Source organism: Dichomitus squalens (genome assembly GCF_000275845.1).
Source record: "Dichomitus squalens LYAD-421 SS1 unplaced genomic scaffold DICSQscaffold_12, whole genome shotgun sequence".
NCBI lineage: Eukaryota > Fungi > Basidiomycota > Agaricomycetes > Polyporales > Polyporaceae > Dichomitus > Dichomitus squalens.
This window is the reverse complement of record NW_006766894.1, coordinates 100,186-117,613: the sequence shown is the minus strand read 5'-3', so window position 1 is coordinate 117,613 and position 17,428 is coordinate 100,186. Positions and strand designations below refer to the sequence as shown.

Here is a 17,428-nt window from a genome sequence, read left to right as displayed (position 1 = left end):
TGATCCGAATGTCGCCAAAAGCGAACACGACGCAAACCATCTGGCTCCCGCTAAGGAGCGCAAGGCCTGGAGAGCATTGGCTCTGATCCTGTACACGCCCAGGTGCGCACGACATGCTTGCTCTGCACACTCCGAATTCCTCTCCTTTATGAAGGAGAGAGCAGAGCAGAGATCTCAACAGGGTACTGGTGGAGCTCAATGACATGATGTTGTGTGAAGTAGCCAATCCTTGCGGCAGGGTGTCGGGTGATCTTCCCTCTGATGGGTGCTAGCACTAGCTCTCCGAAGAGGGCCTCTACAAAAATTGCCTTCCGACTATAATCCGTCCCCATGCAAGGTGGTGTCAATGAATAAACAGCGTCGAAAACCTCAATACCCCAGACTTGCGGGAGCGACCTCCAGGTAACCATGCATGTAGATCGAAGATAGCATAAGAATCGACTTCTACGCTATGCAATATGATATATTACGTATGGGCAGGCAATAGGCGGGGGCGAGTCGATGAGGTAGTCATAGATTACCGAGATGAGGTCTAGGTGTCTGGGCGCCAAGGGTGCTTCCCGAGAACGTCATGTGATCCCCGGAGTCCGCCAGACTCCGGCAGACTCGCCGGACTCAACAGTCTCGATATTTTGGACGCTGCGGAATGGCAAGTGACGGCGAGGTGTCGAGATCGGGCTCTTCGATTCATCAAACGTCGAGCGTAGAATTTGGTGGCGGACGTGCCGAGGTGGCTACAATATCCTGCATCATGGACGGCGATCGAACAGCACGCATGCTCTTGGCTAACATCCCCTCCTCGAGCGTGTTGCGAGTGTCAAAGGACGAGCACTTGCGAGCATCGGATATAATGAGGTTGCAGGTGCGGTGGAATCAGCAATGCGGTGAGCGCACGAGAGTGGCAGATCCGCCCCAGCGTTCTGTGTCTGTACCAGTGCGCGCGTGCACCACTAATATTGATACTATTGATGCAATCAATGGTCGGAAGCTGGGCGGGAAGGCGTGTATGTACAGCACCATCAATAATATGTCTCAATCGTTTGACGGTTCGAGTCGAGTTGCGCACGCACCTTGTGCCACTATCGTGTACGGCACGTCGGGTGTGCCTCAAAACACTCACGGGCTAACGTTCTGACCTCGGGTCGGGTGGCTGTGCAATACAGCATCGATGGCAAATAACATTGGCGCAATGGAAGACCAACACTGTACCTGCGACAGTTTTCTAGTGGTGTACCCAGTCGAAAAGACGAAGGCGGGAAACAGGCGGCTCTTCGGGGGAGATAGGTGATGCACGGTCTCAGACGGAGGCCGAGCAAAGGCGCAGTTTGGGAGAGAGCCTCCCTCTGAAGCACGAATGTAAACTTAGCAGACGGAAGACATTGCGTGCGGCGGTCTTGCTTCGCTGAGGCGTCTGGTTGACTGTTCATCGCTCCGGACAACTGCGACATCCTGACTAATGATTCGCCCAGAGGATAGCCAGCATCACGCAGATGTTTCGCACTCGAGGGAGTCCCGGATTGGCGTTAGCCGGGACCAGTTGCAGATCCCCGTGGTAAAATCATGGCTGGCGGTGACAGACCAATCAAGGTGACGGCGCTGGAGAATGGAAGGCTGAGGTCCCGAGGAGAGGACGATGATGGTGTGTTGGCAGGGTGGAGGCCATGTACGTACTTTGCAAGACGACGTGCGCCGAGACGGCCGGGGGGGTTGGGAGGGAGCCGAGTGCCGGAGGTGACTGTCTCTGAAGTAGCGTCGCGCCGCACAGCAAGCGCAAGCGGTGTCGGAGCGACGAGCACAGCCAAGGTTTGCACAGAGGTACGTAGTAGGGTGAGGGCGCGGGATGAGCTTGGAGGAGACGGCAACTGGACAACTGAATTTGTCTCTAGTCTATTGGAATGTACAGTAGGGTCTGGGAGCAGAGAATAGTGGCTGCGAGGAGCACATGGGGCGCGCTACGGAGACGGTAGCTCGGTTGGCGGTGGCCACCCAGGCCGTGCACGCGCGGGACGCTTAATTTGATGGTGGGGTGCTGAGACGCGACGAGCGGCGCACGGTCGAGTGAGGTGCAGAGCTGCTGCTGCTGCTGGACATGTACGAAGAGGATGTTGTTAATGTGGAATCTGGGTGAGATACGTACATGGCGTCCGTATCGCTGCGGAAGACAGCGTGCGAGGGTGGTTGGAGAGAAGTACGGGATGCCGTAAGGGCAGGCGGGACAGACGCCGGGGATGATGGTCGCTGGAGCGCGGCGTCAGAGTCGCTGATGGCCACGGTCAATATACCACCCGTCCCTTTCCTGCTTCTCACCCTTCCTCCCCTCGCTCCTCGTCGTTCCCCTCGTCGACCAGGCTCCGGCGGCCTTTCCTTCTTCCTCGTCGTCCCCCGGCTTATGTCTTGTATTTCCCTACCGGCCCGCACGTCCTCCCCGTCCTCTGCCCCCTCATGTTCTCTGTCTTCCAATCAAAGCGCGGGACTGTTGCCAAAGCACAGAAGAAGTTCTCTACCATAGCCAGTGGGATCCGACAGAGGCCACAGTCGCCCCCCTCACCTGCCTCCTTCGTTTCGCCGGAGATCGTGGAGATACTCGAGAAGGATCCCTTTAGCGCGTCGTACCCCGAACATCGCGGGCCTTCGACGAGCATCGACCGTTCTCTCGCCTCGCCGCAGATCCAGCTGGAATTTGACCCCACTGAATCCTTCACCGACTGGCTATCCCCTACCATCGCGCCGCCTCCCGAGAATCGGACACCGCCCAGACGCAATGTCTCCCTCCCTAGCGGCGTACGACCCCTGCCCGAGCCATCGTCCAGTTCGCGAGGGCGCGGCAGTCCTGAGGCAGCGATCAAAGAGGAGCCCGAGCCGCGTGAGGTGCGTTCCTCTGTCCGTGTCCATTCCTCCTGTCTTATAGCTCACGCCGTGCGTAGCCGAACCGCTTATTCGTCGACACTTCCATGCACTACTCTCAGGGTCCCGAGGACACGAACGAACCGGTGAGCACATACGCGCCGCGTTCCTGGCTTCTGCAGCTTGACGTCCGTTTCAGAGCGCGCTGCCTTCTACGAGGAAGCCGACCCCTTCGCCGATCAAGATACCCAACAACCTCACCAGTGCCAAGATCAGGGTGCAGCGATCTTCCACCGAGGAGGCGGTCGACATCAACTCGGACGACGTCCCGCCCCCGCTCCCGTCCAAGTCCAGCCGGCCGCACACGCCCCCGTCTGCCATCACCGACGACATGTCCTCCGCGATCTCGGGGACGAGCCTCGCCCGCGCGCTCGTCGTGAACTCCTTCATCCTCTCCAGCGAGCCGCGCGCGTCCAAGTACAAGTCCGGCGGAGGCCAGCAGGACTCGGCCACCCTGCCGCGCGGCGAGCACCCCCTCAACGACTCGCCGTACTTGCACGAGCGGCGGGTCAGCGGCGGCTCGCTCGGCACACCGCGGTCGTCGTCCGTGCCGCCCGTACCGCGCCTTCCCTCCGGCATGGACAGCAGGCGCAATTCTGTGAGCCTTATACTTGAGAACGGAGACAAGGAGTTGTTCGACCCGCTCCCTCAGCTGCGGCGGCCGAAGAGCACGGGCAGGCTACGGAGAGAGCGCACGTTGAGCATGCCGCCCATCTCACCCATCTCGGAGGCGTCGTCGGCGCCATCGCTGCCGACCAGCCCCGTCATCGTCGGCCAGCTCACCTCGAACGCGTCGAACCGCTCCCTCCCGCAGCGCTCCCTCGACGGCAACGTCAGTTCGTCCTCTCTGAGCACCGGCGACGGGACCGCGGGCCACGCGCGTACCGCTACCGAGCCCTCATCGACGGGGCGTACAGGCACCGGCAACTCCGCATCGCGCAGCAAGGGCGCCGCACTCGCGCCCAACGGCGCGATGCCCGGGACGATGCGCTCGTCCGGCGCGTACGCGATGAACAACGGCCGGCTCGCGATCTCCCGCACCGTCTCCGAGACGGGCGTCTCCCGCGCAGGCCAGCCCACCCGTCCGTCCGTCCTCCTCCCCATCGGCGAGCGCCCCGCGTCCGTGCTCGTCCCGGCCTCGCCGCAGCCGTCCCTACTGTCGAACGCGACCGCCGCCGGCGCGAACCCGACGCCCACGTCTGCGCGGTTCGGCTCCGCGCCGAACAACTCCAGCTCCAACTCCGTCTCCAACGCGAACTCGAGCTCTGACACACCCGTGGATTCGCCCGATCTGCTGGACAACTTCCCGCTCCAGATCGCACCGCAGCGCCCGGCGGGGCCCCCGCCGCCGCTGCCGCTCGGGCGGCGGTCGGAGGAGAGCAACGGCTCGAGCGCGGCGCCGACGCCGATGCACAGCTCGAGCGGGGAGTCGATGCTCTCGACCGCGCTCACGGACCGCCAGACGTTTCCCGAGACACCGAACGCGTTCTCGCCGCTGTGGTCCGCGAGCTTCCAGTCGCCCCCCGTGGCGGCGAGCCCGAACCCGAACCCGAATGCGGGCTCGCGCGCGTCGCTGGACCGCACGACTGCGCGCGGCGGGACGGGCGCGTCGCGCGCCCCGGGGGTGCTCGACATCCTGCGCATGGGGCGCGGGCCGGCCCCGGCGTCGCGCATGTCTGGGAGCGTCTTTGCGAAGCCGGGCGGTGCGCGCTCGTCGAGAGGCGTGCCCCCGACGCCGCCCCTTACGGGCGAGAGCGGCGGGGCGTCGCAGCCGGGCAGCCCGATGGGGTCGGCGCAGTCGCAGTCGCAGAAGGAGCAGCAACAACAGCCATCGTCGCCCGCGCTGAAGAGGCTGACGGCGATCGAGGAGCAGGTCGCGTCGAGGAGCGTGTCGACGTACTCGACGGTGCCGGAGCCGCCGACGAGCGGGGCGCAGTTCGAGGAGATGTTCTCGATCCAGCAGGCGCAGGCCAAGGCGCAGCAGTCGGCGCCGCCGCTTCCGCTGCAGACGCGTGCGCGGTCGGGGTCAAACGCTGCTGGTCGCCCGCGCAAAGGGAGTGTGTCGCAGACTCAGGATCAGGCACAGAACCAAGCGCAGTCTACGAATCCCACGACGACGGCACCGAGCACCATCACCACCTCGTCTGCTGCTGAGCAGGCCAAGGCGGCGGAGGCGTCCTCCCACCGGCGCATGCGCTCCGTCGCAAACCCCGACGAGCCCCTTGCGTCGCCTCCGCCGTCGTACGTGCCCACGTTTGACGCTGCGCCCCCCACTCCTCTCCTCTATTCGCGCGCGAACACGGCGGACTCGTCCGTGCCTTCTCGCCGGTCGAGTTTGCAGTCAAGCGGGCACCTGCAAGCCGCATCATCTTCGCAGAGCTCGATCCCGCAGAAGCGGTCCCTGTCGCCCTTCCCGTCCCCTCCGAACTCCTCGGCGCCGTCGTCTCCCTCTCCCGGCCGCTCGCGCATCGACGCCCATGCGTCGTCTATCAGCGTCGAAAATCCACCGCCTCCATACGTCGAGGAGACCAGAGGTGCGACCCCGCCCATACCCGTGCCGCCCGTCCCCCCTCCACCCCTCATCGGTCCCGCCCCTCCCGCACGTACGTCTACGCCCGATCTTCACCCACCTCCCGGCACGCCGCGATCAGCCTATGGCACCCCCGAAGTCACCCCCAACAAGCGCTACACTCGCACGCGGCCGCCACTCCCGCAGGGGCCGCGCAAGCCGAGCTATCCCTCTTCTGCCGCCGCGGCACGCATGCGTGCGGGCTCGGTTTCATCGCTCCACCACGGAGGCCCCAGTGGCAGCAGCAGCAACTCCCGGATCGCATCGATGATGTCGCACGCCGCACCCAGGTTCCAGCCGAGCCGGGTGCAGTTCCGCGGGCTGACGATGGAGGCCGCGCAGTGGACGCTCACGTCGCAGCAGCTGCAGCACATCGTCTCGACGGCCATCCGGCAGAGCGCAGACGCGTCGGCGATCCGGATATTGCCCGAGGACACGCTCGAGCGCGGCCTGCCGGAGGAGATCGAGCGGCTGGAGGCGCTGGCGGCGGAGCTGAAGCTCAAGTACAAGCTGAGCGTGCGCAAGCGGAACACGCTGCTCGCGAACGTGAGCCGCATCGCGGAGAGCACGGAGTCGGCGGAGTCCGCTGCCGCGGTGGGCAGGACGATGGACGAGCTGGGCGACGTGACGGAGGGCCTGGACCAGACGGCGGAGGACCTCTACACGGTTACCGACCAGCTTGCCCAGCTCGAGCACCTGCGGGACGTGCACCAGCGGAGCGCGCTCGCGATGGCGCTCCGCAAACTGAACACGAGCTTCCTGAAGCAGGTCGGCGAGGTGCAGCGCTTGCGCGAGCAGGTCGCCACGCTCGAGGCGGAGCGCGATGAGGCGTGGCGCGAGGCGCAGGAGGTCGCGCAGGAGTTCGACGACTTCACGGACCGCATCATGTCTGACACCATCCCCACGCCCGGGGGCGCGAATGGCAAGGACAAGGACAAGGAGAGCCTCACCCCCAGCCGCCGCTCGAGTCGCGTCATGGTCGCGCGCAAGAACAGCCAGCGCGCATCGAAGGCGGGCCTGCGCTCGATGAACAGGCGGAGCCAACGGTCGTCGACGAGCAGCAACCATCGGTACAGCGGTGCTGCGTCGCCGGGTGTGTGGTCTGTCCAGGGTGGTGGGGAGGACATCCCGCCTGTGCCGCCTATTCCGTTGCGCCGCAGCATATACTTCCCGTCTGGAGACTTGCCTACGCGGAGTTCGATGGGTATGTGCAGTTTCTGGGTTTTGTCTTCATCAGACGCCCTGCTGACGCAGGTGTTCTTTTCCCTGTAGCTGATTCGCCGTCGTCGGACGTCCGCGCAATGATCCAGGCGCAGAAGGAGTTGTGCGAGATGTTGGGCATCTCGATGGATGACATCAAGGTCGGCCACGGGCCATCGCGGCGACAGTCCATGTCCGCAATTCCTGTACCACGGAGTCCTGCATCCGCGGCACCGACACGACGCAATTCAGAAATTGTCACGCCGAACCACCAGAAGTCGTTCAAGATGATGTCGAAAGAGATCTAGCTGCCGCGCACCCCCTCGGTAGTGTCTAAGTACTGTACATTTCAAGCTGGTGGGCGACGCCAAAGTGCGCCTGGTGTCCTTCACTCCAGTTAGATGCTCTGGATATGCAGAGCTGACGTCGCACATGACTGCTAGACAGTCGTGCATGATTTAACGCATATTTATTGCTGCGGCATTCATTTTCGATCCCGTCTTTAATTCTTATCTTAAGCTGAGTCGTTCGCTCCATACGTATCCCACTCAGTACCTTCCATTAGTACGTGGCGGTTAGCATCGACCTTGTCATCTGACTACCCCATCCCCCACGCTCATTTTCGATATATAGTCTCGTCTGCCTTCGTCCGGACACCTACATCATACCTTCATGCACGCATATTCCATATCCCAGCCCATGTATACGCCCGCCCACGTCGCATATTTACTGACTGCATCCGATCTGGACCATTGACTGTCGCTGCGCTGTCCATGATACCTCTTTGTATCGTTCCGCTCCAGGCTTTGTCTGACGGTGTCATTGCAGGCCTACTCATGTAGTCGGGTATCCTTGCCTGCTGATGAAAATTTCGTCTCCAGCTTTCATTTTGGGTTGACACGTTGGCGTGAATGTTTCGTTCTCGGATCACCGTATTGAGTCGCTCAAGCCAGCGAGGTTGAGTATCTACAAGTGTGGGCCCAGGTATTGATATAAGGTGCGTACCGCGGTCGTATTGAAGATTATCGAGCTATGAATGAATCTTCGCTTGCCGGCGATGAAGCCGTCACAGTGTTGTCCGCTCCAACCAAGGGGTCATACAGTATCCTGTGGTTCGCGGACTTGGCCTCGTAAGACTCTCCGAGCAGGACAAGTCCGTTATGAGCGTGAAGTTCACTTTGTCAACACAGACCTATTGGACAGCAGACTCATCGACTGCGTAACCCGGAAGTTGGTGTCTAGCATCGAAAATACGCGCATATTCACTGCGCGCTCATATGTTCCGAAGGCAAAAGAAATATGTGTGGACGGTGAGGATGGCGTTGAGGCCGTCGTACAAGGTACGCGTATCTTCTATTCGTTTAGTCTTGAACGTGCTAACCATAGTAGGCTCCCACTTTCCTTCCCGCATAGCTCGTCCATGCGGTAAGCCCGGAAACGGCAGTAGAGGTGTATTTTGAGGGCCTTTTATTACCGTGCTGTGGACCCAGGAGGAAGTGGAGCATAGCCGTACAATGGGAGTTGGTCCCTCATCTGGTTGCTGTAGTGCTTTCCTTGCTCGGTTTTCAAGAGGAGCGACGGTCTCAAGGAGTACGGCGTTGATAATTTGTCCGACAGTCCAAATATCAAGACGTATCTGACTCCTCAACGATGTTACAGAGGAGGTCCAGGAGGATGGATAGTCATGAGTGTCTTCAACAGGAAGTATCATGATTGTCTCAAATGGGTTTTGAGCTGTGTCGTCGCTTGATGCGTACCTTCAGGTCCGGCTCGCCGTAGGAACTTCTGCCCGCTATGTACATCCAAAGTGGTATGGTACAGCAGGATGCCGTCAGCCCTCCTGCTCGGACTCTGGCTGGAACGCACCAATGATATGCTGCTACCTAGCAACGTGCATCGCACTAAGGCGATGATCTGTCAATTGTCAAAACAACCGCGTCGAGCGCACAGACACGTAGTGCAAACACACCTCTTGTCGAAGTCTGAATCCGTTCACAACTCCACATGGACATCAGCTTCGTCTCCACAGACCCCTTCAACACCGAGGTCATTGATAGCGCCACGGGGAACTTGCTGTATGACATCGAGACGCCCTTCAAACTCTTGCGGAAGCGTACGACGACCATCTGGACGGCACGAAAGAAGGTAGTCGGCCTTTACGAGCGAAGCTGGGGCCACAATAGAGTTGCATACTTGGGTGAGACGAGGAAGGTGGCGGAATGGCTACCGAAGGAGAGCCCAATGTCAAGGTTATTCAAGCATTTGCTGGATTCTGAGGAGAAATGTGACATGTTCGCCTTGCCACAGCTCGAGGACGTTCGTCGCACCTAATCAAAAAGTGTACACGTGGACACTGGCTAGTGGAGGCACTTTCAAGGTGAGTGTTAGTCATTGTTTGGAGCCCCTCATTCGTCATAGAAGGACGAAGCTCACTGATTTGTTGGGTCTTACGCACAGCTTTTCGATGCCGCAACGCAAGCGGCGGTAGCAGAGACACGCTATACAAGCGCAGGTACTCGATCGCGCAAACCCCACATCAGTATCAACATCGGAGCAGAGCTTGTACCGTTCCTCGACGCTGTTCTTCTTGCGTTTCTCATATGTGAGGACGAGCGACGCGATATTGATCAACAGGCGACGGATGCTGGGCCGCCATTGGTCCAGGACACCGGTTTCAACGGCCACGTGGCTTCAGACACTGGACTCGAAGCGTCGGTTGTCGCGAATGCTGGTCTGTCCGACGTGAATGTGGTTGAGCAAACGGAGGCCCACGTGAACGTTGGCACTAGTGCAGTTTTCGACGCAGGTGCCCACGGAGGCGGGGGTGCCGGTGCGGATTCGGGACAGGAGTCCAGCCTCGGCGATGGTGGAAATGACGGAGGGGTCATGGCAAATGCGGCAGACCATGGCGGGGCTTGGGGAGATACTGGAGGATATGGAGGTGATGCAGGTGGAGGAGAATAAAGGCTGTAATCCATGCAGGGATGCCACTGCACGCAACAGTAAATCTGTCTGCTCATGATCACCCAAGTTCAATCAGTGATCGATCATTGTAGCTTTCCTTTGAGAAAAAACAAAAGTTAGAGATGCTCTGCGGCATACGACCTTCGGAGTCGCACAAACGCGATCGCAACATGGTGGGTAGAAGCGACGTCAGACAAGCGCCTGTGATGGGTACCGTGTCTCATGGTAGACGACCATATATATGTTTTGGACAATGATTATTGTCCAGGGTCTATGACAGCGTAAATCGTGCCACCCCCTCGCCGCTTTACATCTGCTTTGTCTCTAGTAGTATATAGGTTAAGGGCTCGCAGCCCAGGATCCTCGTCCCCTCGCCCTTCAAGTTCGGGAGCTCGCGCTCCTCGAGCTTTCGTTTTTGCACCCGCCCTTCCGCTGCCCCATTTTTGGTTTCGCTTAGCTACGTCTCATGTATCAGGTATATTCGCCTTCCGCTGACTTGAGCTCGGCCCACCGGTCGCGCGAGAGAGCGGTGGCGACACGGACTCGGTGGTCCCGCGCAGCTTCCGTAGCGCGCGCCCAATACCATCGTTTCCGTCCTGCCCGAGTATAGCGTGCATAGACAAGTATCTAGAGCTTCGATTTGGGCATCAACTTCATCTTTCCCTGGCTGAGCATCTCTTTGGCCTTCTCGCGTAGAACCCTCCGAAGCAGCTTTCCGCTTGGATTCTTAGGAATCATATCCGCAAACTCCACGCCGGCAAGTCGCTTGTACTTCGCTTTGTGCTCTGCGACGTGCTACAACCACAAATTCAGCACATACACGAAAAGGGAAAACATAAAGACGCACTGCCATCATCGCCTCTTTGATCGCGTACGGATTCCTCTTGTGCGCCTCTATATCCACCCTGGCACCGTCGTTGAGGACTATGAAAGCGAAGGGGAGTTCGCCGCTGAAGTCGTCCGGTATGCCTACGACGCAAACGTCGGCGACGTCAGGATGGTCGAGTAGGTGACTTTCTAGCTCAGATGGGGCCACTTGGAGGCCTCGCACTTTGATAAGCTCCTTGATGCGATCGACCACGAAAACTTCCTTTCGCTCGTTGATAATGACCTCATCTCCGGTATGAACCCAGCTGTTTTGGATTCAGTCAAGGGCAGAAGAAGCTGACGAAAAATGTCGACATACCCGTCGCGGAATGTTTCCGCCGTGCTAGTGCTATCAGCAACTAACTTAATGACGGGAAATGGGCAACGCTCACGCAGTCGGATCGTTCAGATATCCAAGAGACATTGATGGTGTCTTCAGATGCAGCTCTCCAAGCTCGTTGAACCCTGCGACGGTCCCATCTTGCCGAACAACTCGAGCGACTATACCAGGTAGGAGGACTCCTGCACTGCCTGGCTCGCCAACACGTCTGTCCAGGGGAATTGATGTCGCGCCCGTAGCGAGCTCCGTCATTCCTGGCCAGCGCATGGGTATTCAGCTGTTGTTGCGAGCGATTCTCAAGGGCACATACCATAGCCCTGGCCGATGACTGAGTTCGGCAAGATGCGCGCAAGCTTCTCAATGAGTTCGGCACCAAGTGGGGCGGCGCCACATATCAGGTACACCGCCGAGCGATCGCAGCCTCCATCAGATGTGGTCCATCAAGCTCGGATGCATGTCGCGCGCCATATGATCACCATATGGTTGGACAGGGTCCGCCAGATATAACATTAGACCTTCTTGTATCCACATAAGTGATGCCATATCAGAACAATCTTTCGCAGCATACTCAAACGATATCATCTAAACACCATCCGAACATATACATAGTAGCGCCCAGCCCTGGTAATCTGTTCGGATCGCGCCCTCGCTACCAGCAATACGTATATATACAAATCCCTTTCAATGAATCCCGAGACGAGAGACCACATTCTAGTACATTGCATGACAGCATACATATATACATCGTGTGCAAGGAAACATCGACGCGACACATCCGTACGTACCGCTCCCATGGCACTAATATAGTAGCGCGTTGTGGACCCGATTCCACTCGCAGCTATTAGTACTGCTACTCCGTGTTCGTCCCGCCAGCCATAGAACCTCCGTCGACTACAAACCCCCTGACTGCGGCCTCCATAGCCACTTGGATGGGCTTGAGCTTCGCGTTGGTGTACACTTGCTGGGCCACGGCATCCGACCGTATCGGATAACGCTTGACGTCGGCCCGCAGGATGTCCAGGAAGAACCTGGAATGGATTAGCGACGGCCTTGAGTTTCGACCATGAGTTCTCAAGCACTGAAAGGTACATACTTGGTTTCAGCTTCCTTACGCTCTGCAGCGTCCACGGTCTTCAACTTTGTTCGGATCTCGAGAAGTCGCTCGTCGACGTATGGCCAGAAAAATTTGCTGTTCTTTCCGGAGGCCTGATATTGCTCCACGCAATGACGCTGTGAATGATTTCAGTCAGCTTGCTTGAGAACGAGGAGAGTGGGAGATTGTGCTGACTGCGACAGCGACCGTGAGGCCTGGTCAAGCAGCGTCGTCCTGTCTTATTCGAGATAGAGCAGATCCTGCGACTGCCGCTACGACTAAAACCCGACTGGAACGCGCCTGAGACGCACAGCAGGAGATACTCGTAAGGGCGACGAGAAACGGCGGAAGTTCACATGCAGCGGCAAAACCTGCTTTCGACGCGCGACAGCGAAAGTAGACAGGCTGTGTCGGTCCTGCCAATGTGGAGGGTTTTTGACTGCGCAGGCCATCGCGCGCGAAAATCCATCTTGAGGCCTCGTGGAGAGCCGGTCTCGGTGGCCCACCAGCACAGGCGAGAAAAGCTGCTTTGGAGCGCGCGCATCGCCGTGTCCGCACTGAAAACAGTTTTCCTCGCCTGCACTCGGTTTGGGAGGCGTCATACCGTCTACGACGCGCAAGGAATTATGGTCTGAGAGTCAGCCAGGTGAGTACTTACCAAAAACGCGAACCGAGCCCAGTGCTCCTCTCTCGGGCGGATGTCGTACATCAGGATGTCAGTTGTGAGGGCGTATATATCATACTTGTTCTTGATTGAAGCGTCCAGCTATTGATGTGTTGCATGCAGAGTAATTGACGAGGAGGAGTTAGAGATTAGATGTAGAATTTGAGGCGCATGAGAGAACAATGAGCGTTCGAAGGTTCGGTTAGCTGGGCGTCACGAAGCTTCACGGTGTCTCACGCACCTTGGCCTTCATCACCGATCGCATCTGGCTCGTTTCGTTTGCAATTGAGCTCTTGACAAACCCCCAGTCGACGGGATCATCGCGGCATTGTGAGGTGAGTGCGACCACATCCAGATGGTGCTCAAGGTATTCCTATCAGGATTATTACACATCAGTTAGTGCGAGGTAAGCCACCGCTTATAATGGTTCGGAAGACGTGCCGCGATTGAGTTTGTTATGTTATTGACATAGGCTGGGGTGCTGTGTGCAAAGAGAACAGCACCGAGGAAGGTGCGCAAACGTGCCTGTCATATGATGGAATTAGCGGTGAGCTCAGTGATTCTGCAATTTAGGGATTTTACGAGGTAATCTGGATGGCGGTGATATTGCTTGAAGTAACGCTGCAGTAGATCATTTTCGCTTTGGAGCAGGTGGATCTTTATGTCTATGAGCTTCTCATGAATGGGGAGCTGCAGTTACAGAGGTAAGTGAGTCTCATGGGTGGTATCGTGCTTGGATGGACATTGATAATTTCGGGGCTTACATCACAGAAAGCGAGAGCTTCTTCAGTCTGCACAACACTGAGGTTTGCTGCTTGACACTTGTCGGTCGTCTTTGCACGTAGAATATGACTAGCAAGTGGCATGCGGGGTCTAGTAAGGTAGTCGTCGTCGTCGTCGCCGTTGGTACGTCCATGCTTGGCCCGAGGCAGGCTGGCTGATAACAGATTGGCAGCGCTCGGTGTCGTTGCTCTTGAGGCGTCCCATTCCGGGCTGGGACTCAGGCTATCCCTCATGGGTCCGTTTTGCTCCTCTGCAAAGTCGGGAGGGGGGCGTGGTCCAATACTGGTGGGTGTATCGAGCGATGATGGTGCCCCGCTGGCAAGCGGATTGACAGATGCAGAGAAGGCAGCGGCATTTCCTGGGTCGATGCCGTATGTCTGGTAAAGGACGTCCATCTATAATACGGGTTGCTGCACAGGTGGGGCGTGGGCATAGAGAGGTGATGAAGGTGAGCGCAAGAGACTGGCTGCGCCAAGGCGGTTCAACAGCAACGCGGAGTTGACTTGCGAGATTTTTGCGCACGTGCCATCGCCCTCGATGCCCCAGGCTGCCCTTGATTCACCTGCATGTGATAGCCACAGTCAATCGCCTTTTCATTCATGGAGAGACACACCCAATTCAAATTATGCTCGGACATGTCTGGTCCTAAACACATCAACATGAAGGTTATGTGCTCGCGGTTCAAGAGCTTGCGTGAATACATTTCACTTATGCTATCAAGTTTTATCAAATACAGCTCGAATGTTGTTCTCTCTAATCGCAGCTGCAAGTGGATCCGCAGTGGCGACCCGTCGCTTTTTGCGGGCAGGGGGTTCTAATGAGGGTCCGGCAGCTGTGCAGGCACTGGCGGTCTCATCTGGGACTGCAGGCACGGCTTGGAATCGCGGGTCCGCTTGTCTGACAAGCGGTGTCATGCCTCCGACCATTGTACTGGACTGTCCTGATATAGCTTCCTTCCCTGCCATGACAGCCCCGTCTCTGGTTGCACCTCGTCCTTGTGTGTCGCCGAATATGCTCCCGGTGAGTGTCCGTAATGTTGTGCTTGCATTAGCTTGAATCTGCGGTGATCTAGAGGCCGGAGTCCTTCGCTGTCGTGGGCCTCGTGGACGATCTACCACGTTGAGCTGTTCTATGCGCAACGTGGTGACCATATCGCGATCATCCCCGTGTCGAGACGCAGGGAGAAGTTCGCCTGCTGTAGCTGCTGTGTTGAGGTTGCCAGCTTCGTTTGCTCGATCCGGTGACAAGGCTGAGGCGGATTCGAGCCCAATGAGATCGACGGACGCGAGGGCATCGAGGGTTCGGAGTGCATCCTCCGCACTTTTGCGGACGGCGGCTTCTTTGGCGAGCTTCTTCTGAAGCTTCGTGTCACGTAGGGAGGAGGCAGCGCTTTTATGGAGGGCATCCCGATCCGTGAAGAAAGGGGGGATCGTTCGGAGTTGTTGTGGGAGCATGTCGCGTATGCGATGATTGTTGTGAAGGGCGATTGTGTTGAGGACATATAGCGGGCTGCAGTCATGAGTAACAACAGCGCGAGTTTGAGTGGTATCCTCGCGCTCTTGACGAACAGTTTGCTTGCCAGTCTCCGTACACTTGGCGCGAGAGCAATCATGCTGCACGTTCACGACGCAGATGATGTCCTTGTGTACACACAATGAGTCATATCAGCAAGTCTGCCGAACATCAGGTTCGAATCATCGACTTACGTGGGGGCGTATAACATGAAATTGTCCTGTTCGACTGAGCACCGGCATGTGTAGCGTAGGATGGAGGCATTCCTGGAGCGTAGACTCCCTGACGGTGATTAGCGACGTGTCCGGTAGGAGGGGGTCTGCGGTCTTCAGTAACTCGATGATGGAGGCGAAGGCCAGCCGTGTTCGTGTCTCAGGTGTCTGAGACTGAGAATCGTCCCCAGATCCTGGCCTGTCCTGGTGTAGAACCGAGGACGAGAAGTTGCTACATACCGTAGGAATGTCAGTTGGGAGTGACACGATGACCTCGGCACCAATGATGGCCTGGTCACCATTCAGCGCGAGGACATCTGCGGCGGAGTGCCAGTGGCCATCAGAGAAACCAGGTGGGCATAGCGTTGGCACCAGTTGGGACGAGTGAGTGTCTATCCAGGTTAGAACAGGTCGCGAGGCAGAGGATGATGGCGCAGAGGTCAGTGGACGCGTTTGTAGGGTATTTGGAATGGCAGGAGTGGTAGTGGTGCGGGAGGGCAGTGGAGTGAGCATCATTTTACCAGGGATGGGGGCAGAGACATGGGCCACTCCGAGTAGTCGAGCGTCGATGGAATGCGAGCGGACATGATCGAGCACGGCAGGACTGGCACAAACCCACCGACCGGATGTCTTGTCAAGCCAGTATCCGCCGGTCATCATGTGGCGACATCGATCCTGGTTGGCGAACGAAGCGGCAATGTCGCGACTTGGGGCCTGCCGGTTGCTATGGATAGAAGAGAGACGGAAAATATGATTGAACGACTCATAACGCTCAGTGGAGAATAGAAGCGCTGGACCGTGTCGCTCGATATGGTCTGGAATGTGGAGAAGGATGTGAAGTTTATTCTTCTCGGTGAGAAGCCCTGGGCTCAGGGATGCTGCATGATCGAGGATGTCATTGATCACCGCACGAAGGTCCTTCTATGAGTATATCTTTCAGTAATCATGGCCACCCTGACACTCAACAGACATGAGTGGCGTGCAGATGAGAAAATCATACCAGATAGTCCGCCATGATGATGATCTCCGTCTCCCATAGAAGCACAGTCAAACGCCCGACAGAAAACCAAGCGTTTTGGAGTGATTCATCTACTAAGTTGCAAATAGCGAACACCATGATCTGACTGATGGTTTTGAAGTGCTTCCCTATAAGCGCGCCCCGATAGCGACACATGTAATCAGCTTGGATAGTCGGGATATTAAGCCCTGACTTCCCCAGAGAATTGAGGCGTGCCTGAAACACCTCGAGCTTCCCCTGTTTCTCAAGCACCCACATTGTCTGCGCCCAGAAGTACTTCACGACACCGAGGAGGTGAGTATGCAGTGGTTCAACAGGCGTGTCTCGATGTACATTGACACCTGCAAGCAACTATAGATCAGAATACATTGTCATCTGCTGGAATTGTGTTCGCGGCACACGGTACCTTCCATGTCTAGTAGGGGATTCATGAGTGTCACCCCTTCGTGTCTCAATAATTCTGCTGAAAGCTCCCGGTTGACGTCTTCCGGGGTCAGTGCCTTGCGTTCAGGTGTCGACCTTCGGAGGATCTTCCCAAGCGCGATCAGTCGATTGATCATGGGAAGAGCGAGTGAATCTTTTGCGCCACTTGACGTGATTGCCTCTTTGAGAGGCTTCTCCGCGGCGGCATGCGTCGCCTGAATCAGTTGCGCCATAATAGCCCCTCGTGTCTCTCCTGGAGAGCGTTCTCGGCTGAGCTATGTATGAGGGGAATCAAAATAGGGGGGAATGAGGAAAGCTGGGCAGCGATACACAACTATACTTGATGCCACGAACCTTGAGCAGCGAAGCGAACCCTTCATTGGACTGCTTATATTTCTGATCCCCACCGACATGGCAGCAACGGCAGAAGTGGTTACCTTTGAGTCCAATATGGCTACAGAGTTCGGCCTGCATAGGGTTGTCTCCCGGCAAAAAAAGCAGCCAGAGCCGAACAAGGATATGACGCCGTCTATGGACGTCCCACACTTTGAGCGGAGAGGTTCCCCAAGTCTGTCTATAATTACCCAGGTCAATGAGTTTACCAAGTCAGTAATGAATATAACGTACCGGATGTCATTACAGACAGCCTCAATAATTTCCATCGGCGAGGCACTCGGAGACGTCGAGATGAATTGTATATTCCGGGACTTCTCAATTTGCGCGCGAGGCAATCCGGCATTCGACATATAGCACGAGTAGTGTACATTCCATTGTTTGGAGCTATTCCCAGAGACGTCGTCAATAAAGACAATGAGGGGGGGGCATTCCCATTCTAGGCCGTCTGCGGTGACGCGATCAGGGTTCGGCATTTTTGAAGCA

The 17,428-nt window shown here is 57.4% G+C and overlaps 4 protein-coding genes across 4 annotated transcripts; 2 read left to right on the top strand and 2 right to left on the bottom strand.

The window, feature by feature from the left end:
- Window positions 1-5,577: 5,577 nt before the first annotated feature.
- DICSQDRAFT_85758 (uncharacterized protein) lies at window positions 5,578-7,547 on the top strand. Its single transcript, XM_007365343.1, has 2 exons — window positions 5,578-6,677; window positions 6,746-7,547. The coding sequence occupies exons 1-2, from the start codon at window positions 5,666-5,668 to the stop codon at window positions 6,979-6,981; spliced, it is 1,248 nt and encodes a 415-aa protein (XP_007365405.1). The 5' UTR covers window positions 5,578-5,665; the 3' UTR covers window positions 6,982-7,547.
- Window positions 7,548-8,677: 1,130 nt separating this feature from the next.
- DICSQDRAFT_180443 (uncharacterized protein) lies at window positions 8,678-9,637 on the top strand (the record flags this gene model as incomplete). Its single annotated transcript, XM_007365342.1, has 3 exons — window positions 8,678-8,922; window positions 8,981-9,050; window positions 9,131-9,637. The coding sequence occupies 3 exons, from the start codon at window positions 8,678-8,680 to the stop codon at window positions 9,635-9,637; spliced, it is 822 nt and encodes a 273-aa protein (XP_007365404.1).
- A 727-nt stretch (window positions 9,638-10,364) lies between these two features.
- Window positions 10,365-11,239, bottom strand: DICSQDRAFT_59772 (acetyl-CoA synthetase-like protein; the record flags this gene model as incomplete). The annotated part of the gene is made up of 4 exons (XM_007365341.1): window positions 10,365-10,770; window positions 10,824-10,847; window positions 10,897-11,098; window positions 11,155-11,239. Coding segments are annotated over 4 exons (717 nt in total), but the record flags the coding sequence as incomplete, so codon positions are not given.
- Window positions 11,240-14,736: 3,497 nt separating this feature from the next.
- On the bottom strand, window positions 14,737-17,418 carry DICSQDRAFT_59595 (uncharacterized protein; the record flags this gene model as incomplete). The annotated part of the gene is made up of 7 exons (XM_007365340.1): window positions 14,737-15,024; window positions 15,091-15,267; window positions 15,349-16,029; window positions 16,109-16,467; window positions 16,533-16,824; window positions 16,904-17,123; window positions 17,177-17,418. Coding segments are annotated over 7 exons (2,259 nt in total), but the record flags the coding sequence as incomplete, so codon positions are not given.
- Window positions 17,419-17,428: the final 10 nt, after the last annotated feature.